The sequence below is a fragment of the Lissotriton helveticus genome, chromosome 2_1 (assembly GCF_964261635.1).
Source record: "Lissotriton helveticus chromosome 2_1, aLisHel1.1, whole genome shotgun sequence".
NCBI lineage: Eukaryota > Metazoa > Chordata > Amphibia > Caudata > Salamandridae > Lissotriton > Lissotriton helveticus.
In genome coordinates, this window is record NC_136059.1 from 595,402 (window position 1) to 610,585 (window position 15,184).

General features: G+C 45.0%; 1 protein-coding gene across 1 annotated transcript in view; it reads left to right on the plus strand.

The window, feature by feature from the left end:
• The window catches only part of LOC144819159 (uncharacterized), a 505,388-nt gene that overhangs the window by 78,385 nt on the left and 411,819 nt on the right, over positions 1 to 15,184 (plus strand). Inside the window, exons 2-5 of the mRNA XM_078677131.1 lie at positions 1,562 to 1,802; positions 8,330 to 8,677; positions 9,370 to 11,339; positions 13,030 to 13,151. Of these exons, the coding sequence (XP_078533257.1) occupies positions 1,562 to 1,802; positions 8,330 to 8,677; positions 9,370 to 11,339; positions 13,030 to 13,151 (2,681 nt within the window). The remainder of the gene's footprint in view (positions 1 to 1,561; positions 1,803 to 8,329; positions 8,678 to 9,369; positions 11,340 to 13,029; positions 13,152 to 15,184) is intronic.

Consider the following 15,184-nt stretch of genomic DNA (forward strand, 5'->3'; position numbering starts at 1 on the left):
TCCTATTTAATCTTCTTAATCTTCCTTATTTGTGCTAGGATTTGATCTGTGTCTTCATGTTGCAAGGTGTAAAAATCAATACCCTTGGAGAAGACATATTTCTAGGTTTAAAAGTAGGAACTCTGTGAGCTCGTTCTATTTCAAAGTCATTTTTGAAAGAAAGTTGCAGGACATTTGGGATCCAAGTAAGGAAGAAGTCAATTACCGAAGGAGTAGAATTGTCACTCTCCTCCAGTATCTGAAAAACAGAAAGATTACTTCTACGATTACGATCTTCCTGTTCTGTTAGGTCTCTCCTTAAAGATGTAATGGAACGTTCCAGATTTTGGATGTGCTTTGCTTGTTTATTTGTAAAATCTTCCACGCTGCTTATTCTTGTCTTTGCGTTAGATACACGTAATGAGAGATCTTTCAAGTAATTACGAATTGCTGCCACCTCCATCTGAAGTAGATCTGGATTGGTTTTGGTGTTTAGAGCTGTATCGTGCACTGTGTTTAGCTTGAGTAATAGAGCTTCTAGAGTTGAGGCAGAGTCAGACCTGCCTTTACCCAGTGATTCCAGGAGAGTTGAGGATGATTGGAGTTTTTCAGGTGTACCTTTGGAATCTCTGTCTTTAATGTTACCACCTGTACCTTCTGCCATTGAGAATACTCGTAATAGTCACAATCAGGTAACTTTAATTTGAACTGAGGAGAAGAGGCAGGGCAATATGGATGAGCCACTAAGCCACTGGGATCAGGGTGCATAATAGGCCAACACCGCTGAAGAGAAAGTATAAAACAAAAAATCAATCACTGAATTATGACTCATTAATCAGATTAGAGCTTGTCAGCAGGAATAGCACAAGACAATGAGATTTCTGTCAGCAGCTGCCATTTTGTAGTCTCCAGAATTGAAATAAAAAACCATAACCAGTGTTCATAGATACTGTGGTCTAATGATTGAAATTAATGCACACAAAACCTTGTCCAGAAAGAGGGATCCAGCACTATGACGTACTTAGAAGCTGACTACAGTTGCTGTGCCGTGACATAGCTGCAATAGCGAACGCCCTGCCAGGGCACTGTCGTGGTCGAAATACCTAATATATAATAGTGAGCCAGCACTGAGTTATGACCCATTAATAAGATTGGAATCTTGCAACAAGGGTTGCAGAACACAATGAAGTTCCTGTCAGCGGCCACCATTTTGAAGCCTTTAATAATGAAAGGAACAGTCTCTCCCAGCACTGATATAAATAAGCTCAGTGGTGTATCCATTAAGATTGATGTGCACAGTGCCTCTAATTCAGAGTGAGACATAATCTTCATGAGGGATTTAGCAGTTGGCTCCAGCCCTCACTAGTCACGCTATGACGTAGCTGCAAGCAAAGCCCCTACACGTAAAGGAATGTCTAACAGTTAGTGAATGAGCACATTTTAAGACTCATTACTGAATGGGAACAGCCAGGAAGCTACATAGCATTTCCAAAATATCAAATGTGCTTCCTCTCCTTATTTCATCAGTAGCAGGCTCATCTCCTGAAATCCCTCAACCTTGTCTCTTTCTTTCCTCCCACAGGACGCAGGAGTCCTTGAAGCGAATGAGAGTCATTCCTCCTACCAGGAAGCACTTATTAGTAATTTCTACGTCAAATATGGACGCCATTCCGGAGAAACTTGTCGTGACCACTATGACTTATCCTGTCCATACAATGGAATGAACAAGCCTGTGTTCACCATCCAGGAAATTGGCAGCGACCGTTCACGAGTCCAAGTCAAGTGCAACTATGGGTCGGGGTTCCCATCCGGCCCCAACTATGGTAAGGCCTGAATGACTGAACTTGCAGAGGTGACAACTCTATAGAGTCTAGGATGTAGGGAAGAGAGGGTGTGAAGGTGGATTCCATAATAGAAGTAATGTGTCAAGACTTGTATCCCTGCAGGGTCTATTCCACAGATCTCTAGGGCACGATTGCTGTGGCACTGTACATAATGAAGGGACATATGTGTGGGTCTGTTTTTATATAAATAACATATGTGTCTCTGATGTCTCTTCATTATGTATATCATTGAATGTTCTTATTTTACAAAACTGGTTCTTTAGAAATCTGTATTTCACAGAGAAGTGTGAAATATGGTAAATCTAGTTCATGGTTCCCTGTGAAATGTGGATTTCATCATATTAATCACAGCTCCCAAATACCTCTGCAGAACTTTACCATTTTCAAATGTACTACGATTATGTGGCACAGCTATCTATATTAAGAAGCAAGCTAATCAAAGTTATATGGCAAATAATTCAAATGATGTGGCTTATTCTCAAGCAATATTATTTTCAACCATTTTACCTAGACACATGTTTTGTGAACCTAAAAATTGCAAATTATGTAGAAAATGTTGCAAATTAAATTGGTATGTGGTAAATGATGCATCCATAAAACCACATTAATCAATTATTGTGCATTGTTTTATCCATAAAAGGTAAACACAACCTAAGATTCTAATTCTGATAAGAGCCCATTGTAGATCAGAGCTGTCTAGTGGGTATGTGGAGTGTGAGGCGATGGTTCAGGTACGCTGGTCCTTTGTTGTGTAGGACTTTGTAGGCATGAGTGAGGAGCGTGAAAGTGACTCACTTGTTGACTGGGAGCCAGTGGGGTTGTCGGAAGTGTTGCGTGATGTGGCTGTGATGGGGTATGTCGAGGACCAGTCTGGTGGTGGTGATTTGGATGTACTGTAGTTTATTGAGCTGTTTTAGAGTGATGCTGGCTGAGTGATACTGGTCGAGTCTACTGGAGATGAGTGTGTGGGTGACCATCCTACTGGAATCTTTGGGGATCCATCTGAAAGTCTTTCAGAGCAGGTGGAGCGTGTCGAAGCAGGATGAGGAAACTGCTTGGTTTGGCGGTCCATCATGAGCAAAGAGGCCAGTATGATGCCAAGGTTGTGTGCATGGTGCATCAGTCTGAGGGAGCACACAGAGCGGCTGGCCCCCAGGAGTCGACCCAGGCTGATGTGGTGGGTTCCAGGATGAGAACTTCGGTCTTGAGACAGCTGTCCTTCATCCATGTCTCAATGGCCTTCATTCCACTGTGGAAGCTGGTTCTGGTTGCTAAGGGTTCTTTGTTGAGGGAGAGTGTCAACTGGGGGTTGTCAGTGTGGGAGAGGTAAACATCATTTACCACGATGTTTTCACAACGCAGTACCTTTAGCACGCATCCCTTACAACGCAAGTCGTTACCACGGCTTGCGCTGGAGGGCGCTAAAGGATTAAAAATTGTTAATTTACTATCCCAACACCTTCCCTAGGGTCCACGGGGACTGGTGTTAGAATAGTAAATTAAACTATTCGAAATCCGCACCCCCAACGCAAGTCGTGGTAACGACTTGCGTTGTAAGGGATGCGTGGTAAAGGGATGCGTTGTGACGGTACGCGTTGTACCGTCATACATCCAGGACATGATGTTGAGTCTGTGGTTTCTGACGATGACTGTGAGGGGGGCCATGCAGATGTTGAAGAAGGTGGGGCTCAGGGAGGAGGGCCGGGGGACTCCATAGCTGATCTCCGTGGGGTCTGAGAGGAACTGTGGTAGGCTGAGTTGCTGGGTCCGGCCAGTGAGTAATGAGTGGCTCCAGTCCAGAGCTCTGTCGCGAATGCCAGTGTTGTGGAGTCTGGTGATTAGAGTGTGGTGGAAGACTGTGGAAGGTGGCTGAGAGGTCTAGTAGAATGAGGGCTGCTGTCTCGCCCCAGTCAAGGAGGGAGCAGATGTCATGTGTGGCAGTGAGGTGTGCTGATGGCAGACTTAAAGGTTGCGTGAGTTCCCGGGGTTTTGATGCTGCTCCATTTCCTCTTGAGATGTCTGCAAGTGTGTCTGGAAACATGGGGGACTGGGGTCAAAAAGCTGGGTGGCTTGGATCATTGTTTGCCTGGTCTTCTCTTGAGGGGTGCAAGGCTGTTGGCACAGTGGGGAGAGGACGTGTGCTGCTGTGTTGGCGTCCTTGGGTGTTGGCGGAGAGGTTGTGCTGAGGGGGTTGATGAGTTCTTTGGTGGCCTTGATACAGCTGCGGCTGGGTGTGCAATGATAATGGTGGTATACGGTGGGGGTGTCGAAGGCGAGGTATACGCAGTGATGGTCGGCCCAGGAGAGATCGGTAGTGTGGTTGTAGCTGATGTTACCACTGGTGGAGAAAACAGGGTCGAGCATGTGTCCGGCTGTGTGGGTCGGTGCAGTGACTTGCTGCTTAAGTCCAATGTTGTTGAGGTTCTCCAGGAGAGCACTGGTGTTCAGGTTGCAGCGGTTGTCCTGGTGGAAGTTGAGGTCACTGAGTAGAATGTAGTCAGTGGATGCGAGAGCCTGGGGTTCAATGAGGTCTATGATGGAGTGGGTGAAGGGGGATCGGGGCCAAAGGCCTGTAAATGAGGGTGCCACGGAGGCTTATGTTGGGGTTGGTACGGATCTGGAAGTGGAGGTGCTCCAATTTTGTCATGGGAACGTTAGAGTGCGTGGTTAGTCAGAGGTGCTTTTGTGGATTATGGTGTCAGAACCCCAAAACAGAGTTGTCAGGTTATTTCCACCTTTAAATGGAAATCAAGTTGGAACCGCAAGCTAGATCACCCCATGCGCAATATTTGGAGATTGCGGAGTCACGATCGGAACTCCAAGATGGCCGCCATTGCGGATTGCGGGTCAGCGGTCTAGTTGTTCAGCAGTTTACAGGTGTGCTGAGTGGAGGTGAAGCGCGCGAACACTAGCTGCCGCGCACTTCACCTGAGGATTCACCGAAGTTAGTCGAGTCTTCCTGGGCCCTTAAAAGATTATTCGAGTCATAGTTATTTATCGCGCTATTTTCATTAGCGGTTCCCGAGGGTACATAGAACTCAAGCCAATTATCCTTGCGTGAGAAATTAGAGGAGATACGTTTATTTGCCTCATAGTTAGCGTTGTGTTAATATTCTCCACAAGGCCTCCACTGATAGCTGGAACCTAGAAGAAGACGACAACAGCAAAAGAGAGAAGAGAAGAGAAGATACAGATAAGTCATTGAACTGCCAAGACTTGTATCTAAGACAGTTAATGATATCAAGGATTACAAGACTTTACCAAATGAAAAGAGAAGTACTTACCTGAGTATACACCTGCAATAAATTCCTGGAAAGAGAGGAATAGGGTTATAAGATAAGATATTAGGACGTAGCATATAGGTTAGATTACACATATAGAATAGCATTGAATTTAGTCATTTGGATTATAAATAGAAGTAGGGTTACACATAGGCACATATAAAATTAGTTCTTAGGAAATTAGAAAAGTTTTGAGAACTAAAGAAAAAGACTGGAAGAATTACAGTTGTCTAACAAAAAATAAGAGGTTTCCATTTGTAGTAAGAAAACCTAAGAAAAGACAAAACAAAGAAGAGAAGCAACAACTCTGGGAAAATTAGGATTCTCTGAACGCACGGTCTGCGGGACGGACTAGACAAGAGAAGCAGAGGAAGAGTTCCAGAGCAGTCTCTTCTACCATTTTCTTATTTTATCCACTCCCCCTTCCCCCTGGAGGGTTCCAGAGAGTCAAGTTTTATAACGGGCTCTAGGAAACCTTTTAGAGGGAGTTGGGAACTATCGACTTCTGCTCCTGCGGGAGTTCCAGTGGTAAGAATTCGCTTTAGTCTCTGACAGAGTGAAGTGCCCAGGTGTTTATACTTGCGCCTGAGCAGAAATAGCAGAAGGAATACATTTGCAGACATTGGGAACAGTCTTAGAGGCAATCCAAAAAGAATTAGTAGCAGTCAGAGAAGATAATCAGAGTCTTAGGCAAGAAATGGTAAATGCTAGGAAGGAAACCTCAGAATTGGCTTAGAGAATGGGAGGGTCATTAGGTTCAGGAAGAGAAAAAGTTAATACACTCACCGAGGGTTCCAATAGATGAACTACTCAAGTATTTCATTCATTGTCCCCAGTCATTGCTCTAGCCCCTCCAGAGTCCTTTAGTGGGGACCCCCAAAAGGCACAGGTATTCCTTACCCAATGTTCCCTTCACTTCATGTGCCGCCCTTCCATTTTCCCTGATGCGCAGTCAAGAGTGGCGTTTGCCCTCTCATACCTGAGTGGAGATGCAGCGTCCTGGTCAATGCCATTGGTTTCCAGAGATGATCCTATGCTGCAAAATTATGATGAGTTAAAAAAAGAATTGCTACGAATTTTTGACCGGCGAAGAATCTCTCAGGCAGTAGACAATGAATTATTAGAATTACGACAAGGTAATCGAGATCTCGTAGCATACTTAGCTCAGTTTAATATGTTAGTAGTGGAAACAAACTGGCCAGAGAGTAAAAGGGCTGCAGTATTTTATTGAGGATTACGTGACGAACTTAAAGATGTATACGCCCAGATACCAAATAGACCTACGGAGATTTCAGAGTTGATTGACCTAGTATTAGAAATTGACTTTCGCCAGGGAGAAAGAAAAGGAGAAAAAAGACGAGACTTTAAACCAATCATTCCAAGATTTGATAGAGCAAGGTCAGAGAATAACCGAACTCTAGATGGGCCATCTAACCCAGAACCTATGCAGATAGGAACCATCAGGGGCCCTTTGACAAAAGAAGAGAAGAAGAAGACGATGGCAGGAAACCTATGCATGTATTGCGGCTCTAACGGTCATTTTGTAAAGAACTGCCCAAGAAAACCCAAGACCTCATTTAAGCCGAAGGAGAACTTGCAGCACCACTTCTAGAAGGAGTTGAACAGGTGGATGCAACTTTAAAAGCAACCCCCAAAGAACATCAGTTGGCAAATACATTACAGTCCTCTTCACCCCATTTGATTTTATCGGTGAAGATAAAGTTCAGGTCAATCATTCTGACAGAGGTTTCAGTGATGGTAGACTCTGGAGCAACAGGAAATGTTTGCGATTTGAAATTCGCAGCTAAGATTGGGTTGAAGGCGATCCAAAAGACAAGAAGTGAACCTGTAAGAGCGGTAGACGGTACCAACCTTTCGTCCGGACCCATCGTGAGTCACACGGAACCTCTGCAAATGATATCCATTGACGGTCATGAGGAAATAATTCAATTTAATTTGATTGATGCCCCGCAGTTTCAGCTTAATTTGGGGTTACCCTGGTTAAGTGAATATCACCCTACTATAGATTGGAGTACATGAACCATGACTATGGATTCAGCTTACTGCAAGGAGAATTGTTTTGGTGGATGTGAAAAAGGTTGTGAAGCTAATCCTGCGCTATCTCTATGCATTAACGATGCATCAGTGTGTGTGATTGATTCTCAGGAAATACCTTTCGAATATCAAGATTTTGCAGATGTTTTTGATGAGAAAGAAGCTGAGCAATTACTACCTCATCGTGTATATGATTGTAAAATGAATTTAGAACCAGGTGCTAACCTACCATGCAGTAGAGTCTATGCATTAACGGAGAAGGAGCATCAACACCTGAAGGAATAGCTAGATAAGTTTCTGGTGAACGGATTCATACGACCATCTCAATCTCCAGTGTCGTCGCCCTTGTTCTTCATATTGAAGAAGGAAGGAGATCTGAGGCCTTGTATAGACTATCGCGCCATAAATAAGATCACTAAGAAAAATCGTTACCCACTCCCTCTTATCTCTGTATTGCTGGATCAAGTCAAAGGGGCACAAATCTACACCAAGTTAGATTTGAGGGGTGCCTACCATTTAGTTAGAACGAAGGAAGGCGATGAGTGGAAGGCAGCTTTCAGAACAAGATTTGGCTTGTAGGAGTATCAAGTTATGCCTTATGGTCTGTGCAATGCCCCAGCTGCCTTTCAGCACTTCATCAATGATGTCCTCAGCGAATTCATTGACCAATGTGCAATAGTGTATATAGACAACATTTTAATTTATTCTAACAACAAGAAAAAGCAAGTAATTATAAATAGAAGTAGGGTTACACATAGGCACATAAAAAAATTAGTTCTTAGGAAACTAGAAAAGTTTTGAGAACTAAAGAAAAAGACTGGAAGAATTACAGTTGTTTAACAAACAATAAGAGGTTTCCATTTGTAGTAAGAAAACCTAAGAAAAGACGAAAAAAAGAAGAGAAGCAACAACTCTGGGAAAATTAGGTTTCTCTGAACGCAAGGTCTGCGGGACGGACTAGACAAAAGAAGCAGAGGAAGAGTTCCAGAGCAGTTTCTTCTACCATTTTCTTATTTTATCCACTCCCCCTTTCCCCTGGAGGGTTCCAGAGTCAAGTTTTATAACGGGCTATAGGGAATCTTTTAGAGGGGGATTTGGGAACTATCGACTTCTGCTCCTGCGCAAGTTCCAGTGGTAAGAATTCGCTTTAGTTTCTGACATATGTCAAAGCCTCATCCCGGGTGGTTGGGGCAGTCCTTTCGGGTGATTTTGTAGCCTTCGGGGATGGTGATATCCGGTCTAGAGCAGGAGTTGGTCCAGGTTTCCATGAAGAAGACAATGTCAGGAGCAGTAGCGTCGAGGAGGTCCCAGATTTCAGTGGTATGTTTGTGGAGGAACCCCCCAATGAGGAGGATGCAGTTGAGGTGGATGAATGTGCTGTCGGTCAGCCGGGCGGTGAAGGGGCTGGTGTGATGGCATGGCTGAAGGTGCAGTTGCAGTTCCGCAGTCGAATGGTCCAAGAGTTTTCTTTAGTGATGCTAGGTGGTAGTCGGCGTGTCATGCCGGGTGAAGGGCAAGGTGGGCCCTGGCATCGTACCAATGGGGGGGTCTGAGAGGCAAGGTCTCTGGTGCTGGGTGCAGTCCATGTGCGGCCAGGCGCAAATGACCTTGCCTTTGGCGCAACCAGCGGCTCAGCTGCACAGCGGCCGCCATTAAGTAGCGCTGCCGGGGAAGGCAAGACAGCTGGGAGGCGGAAAACACTACAGCGGGAAAAGGACACTGAAGGGGCAGGGCCACGGGGATCGCAACGGCAAAAAGGGAGAGGGCAGCAAAAATGGGAACGTGGACCAACCATACCATCACAGACCTAATCCTGTCTCACAGGGAGGCTTTCGCCACATGGGGCATTGAATTAAAAAAAGTGGAGCCCACACGATATCCCAGCCCGCTGCGGAAACAAAACCCTAAAATAAGCCTTTTAAAAAATGCCAAAGGGACAGATTTAAGTAGCAGTATAGAAGTGGAAGCGCAGCGACTAAGGCAAATCACAATCACTTTCGCTCACCAAGAGGCAGATATGCCCGAAAGGCCCCAACATGCTACTTGGGCAAAATCCCACAGGAATGCAGCTTGAACTGACAGCAGACCAACGATGGGGGAAAAGCAGGGCTGCACGATCTGCTCATGGAACATCAATGGTTTAAATGCAAAGCTGGAGGAAGACGACTTTATTAAGTTTATAACCCAATTCAAAATACTTTTGTTCCAAGAAACATGGCAGATCAAAAACTCGCCTCTAGTGGGATACAAAGAATACTTTTTTCCAGCCCAAAAGGATGGACGCTCCGGCAGGGCCAAAGGGGGCCTATCCATTTTCACATCAATAGAGTATACCTGGACACCAACTAGCATCGACTTAGACTCTACATGGATGCAATGTATCAAAGTGGAAATTTCCCCAAACCTGGGTCTATTGATCGTGAATCTCTACATGCACCCCGGCGGAAAACATAAAGGGAAAAGGATAAGACAACTAGTCACCACAATCAAGTCACTGAAATCAATCTACCCAAGTGAAAACATGATTATAATGGGAGATTTTAATCTGAACCTAATTTGTGGTCAGGAGGGGACCCTCCCCATTCACATCGAGCCACGGCAGGGCAATCAATGCAGACAAAATGCATTGGGAAGGAAATGCGCCTCAGAACTGGAAGCTCTTCATCTGCAGACCCTAAATGGGAGAGGCCATCTGGACAGACCAGCCGCTCTAACGAGGGTCTCCAAGAACTCAGGCTCTACTGTAGATTATACCCTGGCTGACCCCGACCTATTTCATCACATTAGTGACTTCCAGATTCAGGAACGCGGAGAAAGCGATCATTTTCCACAGACCCTTATCCTGACCATCCAACCTACAAAGTCGGAGAAGGCCGTGCCTCTGTCCTTGAACACAAAAATCTTCAACCTAAAATGGCTAAACTGGAACAAAGGAAATCTCTCTATACTAATGGCGTCATGCCACGTATTGCTCCAACCATCTGAAACATCGAGAGACATGGTTAAAACTTGGGAAAACTTCGTAATGGAGATCAACAAGAAACACCATTCCAACAACAGAGGACGCAAACCCACAAGAAAAAGAGGTGGGGAATGGTACACACCGAAACTGTGCCAGCTAAAAAGGCAATTAAACGCATTCCTTAGGGCCGAACGCAAAAAAGACCCTCAGCTATTACAACCTACGATGAACACAATCGAATCTCTAAAAAAAGAACTAAAAAGAGAGACCAATCTGGCCAAGCGAATGTATAAGGAAAAATTAGCGTGCTCCATACTCCACGCAAGCAAATTACAGAATTCAAAAGATTTTTGGGCAAAAATAAACTTTATGCTAAATGGCCAACATCGCCAGTTTAACTCAGACATGACGGACCAGCTCTGGACTGGTCACATTGACTTATTATATAATTCCTCGCACAATTCACTCACGGATTATAACGCCGAGCATCCTGAGGAGCTTCCTCGCTCCAGCCTGAGCACAAAGCTAGTTCCAAAAATCTTTGGGAATTCACCGCCATCAAAGGACACAGGAGACACGGAATCATTTTCATTAAAGCAGGTCTCAAACACCATAAAATCATTGAGAGCAGATGGAGCGCCCGGACCAAACGGGCTTCCCAATGCCTTATTTAGGAAAGATCCAACGTTCTGGGCCAGCCAACTAACTCCTTTATTTGGTCACAGCCTAAAGACTGGGAACGTTCCCGAATCATGGAGAGGCAGCATTCTTCATCCAATCTACAAATCCGGGTCCCGCGCAGACCCTAACAACTACAGCCTGATAGCCTTAATAGATGTGGAGGCCAAGATCTATGCTTCCAACTTGTTGGTGGAACTGGAATCCTGGGTGAGCAGCACAGGGATAATCCCTCGGACACAAACAGGCTTTCGGCCAGGACTGGGCACCTTGACCAACTTATCCGCGTTAACCCTCTTTGTAAACAAAGCAATCCACAACTCTACCCTGCTGTACACTTGTTTCCTGGACCTAAAAGCGGCCTTTGACAAAGTGCCCAGATCAAATCTTTGGGCTAAAATGAAAGCCTGGGGCGTGCCGCCAAAGTTGTTGGGAGCAATAATTGAGCTTTATTCAGACACTTGGGTCCAAGTGAAAAAAGGAGATGGTCGACGCCTGACAAAGAAATTCCACACAACCAACGGTTTAAAGCAAGGCTGCGTACTGGCCCCCAGCCTCTTCAACATCTACACCGCGGACCTAGAAAGTGACATATGTACCATTCAGGGGGATCCACCAAAATTGGACCACTCACCTATAATAAGTCTTCAATATGCAGACGACATTGTGCTCCTCTCAAAAACCCCCATCGGTCTACAACGCTTGATCTCCAAACTGTCGCAGTACCTCTCGAACGCACAATGGCTTATAAACCTAAAAAAAACAAACATCCTATGCTTCGGCGGCTCAAGAAAGAAAAAACAAAATTTCGTTTGGAAGATACATTCTACCTCTCTAACCCAGGTAGATCAATATAAATACCTGGGAATCTTATTGGACCACCGATTAAAGTTTAAACAGCACCTGGAACAGGGGAAATCCAAAGCCAAGCAGCTTCAATTTGCTTTTAAAACTGTCCAAAAGCAATTAAACGGACATTCCACTAGCCACATTCTTAAAATTGCAGCCGCTAAATTTCTGCCATCACTAACATATGGCTCTGAATTACTGGCAACCCGGGACTTCGCAGTGTTAAATCTCGCCCAATCCAGGCTGTTCAAAAACCTTTTCTCAATCCCGCATCACATCTCTCAAGCCCAAATTCGTTTGGAGTTCGGTCTTACCAACCAGCTCCCGGCAAGACAAGGAGCACTCGTCAAATATAATTGGCGCATGAGGGATGCAGCAGACGAATCCCTGGCGCACCTTTGCTGGTCAGAAGTTGAAAAACAGGCCGGGCTTCCAGACTCACCATACAAGACCTTGAAGCAATCTCTCGAAGCATTAAAACTGGAGGAATCCTGGTTTTCACCCATGACTTATTCTGCTTTTAAGCTGATAACCATGAAAGCAGTCAAACAAGCATCATTACTCATGGATAAAGCAGCAATGGCTGGCAAAAACCATGCCTGGATCATTTTGCCGTCATATACCCACTTAAAACCTCAGGAATATTTGAAAGAATGCTTTAGGGACAACTACAAAAGGAAACTAAGCCTGTCAAGGCTGGGCTGCTTTTTGTCCAAAGATCTCACTCCAAGATGGCTACGGCTGTGGGCAACTCCCGACTGCCGCCTCTGTGGCAACGGCGCAGAGTCTTTACTGCACCTGATATGCATATGCCCGGCACTTCAGAATCTTAGAAAAATGCTTCTTCAATCACTTCTAAGAGAAGCCCAGGTGAGAACTTGTAGGGCGGCGGTGATAAGATGCCTAAGTGGAACTTGGATAGAACTCTCATGTAAAACCATAAAATGTTTGAATCTCGCCGCCGTAGAGCTGGAAAACAGGGCAGCAACCAAAGAGTTCTCCGGACAATAGGCCAGGCTTTGGCCGGCCACGGACTCTTCCACTCTTTTCCCCTCCTCTCCAAACGATCGCCTTTTTGTACTACGAGTTAAGAATTAACGTTCCCCCTGTTTGAACTCTCATTACTCCCCCATACCTTTTCACTTCTCCCCTTCTTATTATGAGTTAAAAATAATGTGCATCCAGAACGAACTCACAAGATTCCATTCATTCTTTCTCCTTTTAGACCTTTCCCCGCTAATTTTGCATATTTTATGATATCAGTTTTTAAGTTGATTTAAAGTGGATTTTGTGTTGTTTTTATGATGAAAATGTTGCTTGCATGGTGGTAAGTCCACCCTTTTAGGATTTTTTTTTAAATCAAATAAAGTATTATTATCAGGGAAAACCAGGAGAAAAAGCAAGTAGCAAAAAAGCCAGAGTAAGCATGAGAAAAACAAAGGCAGAAGCAGAAAAAAGAACATTAAAACAGAGAGAGGGACAGAAACAGCAAAGGGAGAGACAGTAGGGCAGTCAAGCAGTAGAGCAGCAATGCTCTACTGCTTGACCACCATGGATGAGGCACAAGCAGGAGTCTGTGGGTGGAGGAAGCCCTTGAACTTCTGACCTCTGGATCAGTGGAGGCAGCAGCAGGAGGGGACCACAGCAGCAGCTACCTGATGAGGCTGCGCTGTGGAAGGAGTAACTCTACTAAGGATAGTGGACTGCACTTTCACCGCTCAGCGGCCGCAATTAAGTAGTGCTGCAGAGGCAAAAAGCAAAAAAGTCAGCAGAAGCAAGACACAACACAAAGGCAGAGGCAGAAAAAAATATATAAACAGAAACAGGCCTAGAAACAGCAAAGAGAGGGACAGGAGGGCAGTCAAGCAGCAGAACGTAACGCCCTTCAGTATCTTGATCTCCTCTCTCCAGCTTCAGGAATGTGGCCAATGCACTGTCTGGAAACACAACCCTTACCTCCATCTCCTGCAAACCAGTCCAGGGGTATCTGAAATGGATGCTACTGGCCTCCATTGCTCAGGCTTACTCACAGACACCATGCATGTACCACACAGACCACATACATCAACATGCATAACATGCACTTTGAATGTAAGCGCAAACGGCTAGGTAAACATGCAGAAGTGGAAATGTATTAGAGTGGTCTAGTAGGACTCCACTGCAGTGACACAGATAAAAAGGCCTGGTCATGGTATGAATTCTCACACTCAGTATGCTGCCAACACTCTGTAAATGCTACAGGGCGGAATCAGGGAATCCTCTGGGCAGAACACCCATCTTGACGAATGTGTGACTACAGGGGGGCTCTCCCTCGTTCTTGACAATTTTAGCATATTTCATGATAAACTCGAACAACGAGAGTGTGTTAAGTAGGGTTACTGTCCTGGTGGGAACAACTGGTTCCTAGGGGGACCGTGTCCTGGTATCAAGGGCGGAAACACTATTGGGATCAGAAAAGTCCTGAAGAATGCTGGTGCTGCGGGCACCACAAATACAGCAGAAACGTGTCGATGATTTGGCAGCAAGGAGCGGTGTAGCAGTTCTTAATTCTCTCCTGTCACCACCATCCTTCTAGTTTTTAGCTCTGGCCGTAGGACCCAGGAATACATTTTTGAGCAGTGACACCTCTGAGCTAGTTTTAACCTTCACTGCACTTTTCTTCAGTTGATCCCAATATATTTTGGCAAGAAATATTTATATATCTTACATGTTTGTATTGTCTTCCCCTCCCTTTTGCTCCACCCCAGGCGTTGGTCTGCGCGGGGGTGTACTGAAGCAAGCCCAGTGATGAAGCATGTCACAACCTTGTGAGTGAGGGCAGTATTTTCATACCTAGCACATGCTACCACCTAGATCATTACTCTCTACTCCTTTTTGAGTGTATCATGCTAAACTCATGACAGGGACAGTAGTTCACTGTTAGTCAATACGGCCACGCTCAGTGAGCCACTCCATGACACAGGACAACTCTAGCACTAACGTATGTCTTTGAAAGGCCTCTGCAAACATGCTGGATCAGCATGACACCAGGCGCAAAAATTAAATATCAGGATACCATATAGAAGCAGTCTGGGCTGGACAACCCATTTGTAAACTATGCAGGGGACAGTCCATTCTCCAAAGATGCTTCTCTCAGATCAGGGAACCATGATCCATTTGGAGTAATACATTCTTTGGACCAACAAAACCAGCGGGAAGACCGTCTGCAATCCCATTATTCATTCCTGCTTTTGGCTCCACTTCGACGTCTAGCCCTCACGGTAAGATGGAGCTTCTCAGCTATGTGGCATTCTTACCCTTGATTGCCATCAACCACTTGAGAAGCTTGTGATATGTTTGTACCACCAATTCTTTTTTGTGAAAATGTATTTATTAGTTTCACAGAACAATACAGGTCATACGATTTAAAGCTATGCAAGGGTATACACCACTTGAGCAGTGACTCTGTTAGGAGCTATCCATTAGCAACCAGTCCAAGACCTTAGAAAAAGAAATATGAACACATTACAAAAAAGTAAACATTATCGTGTAAACCA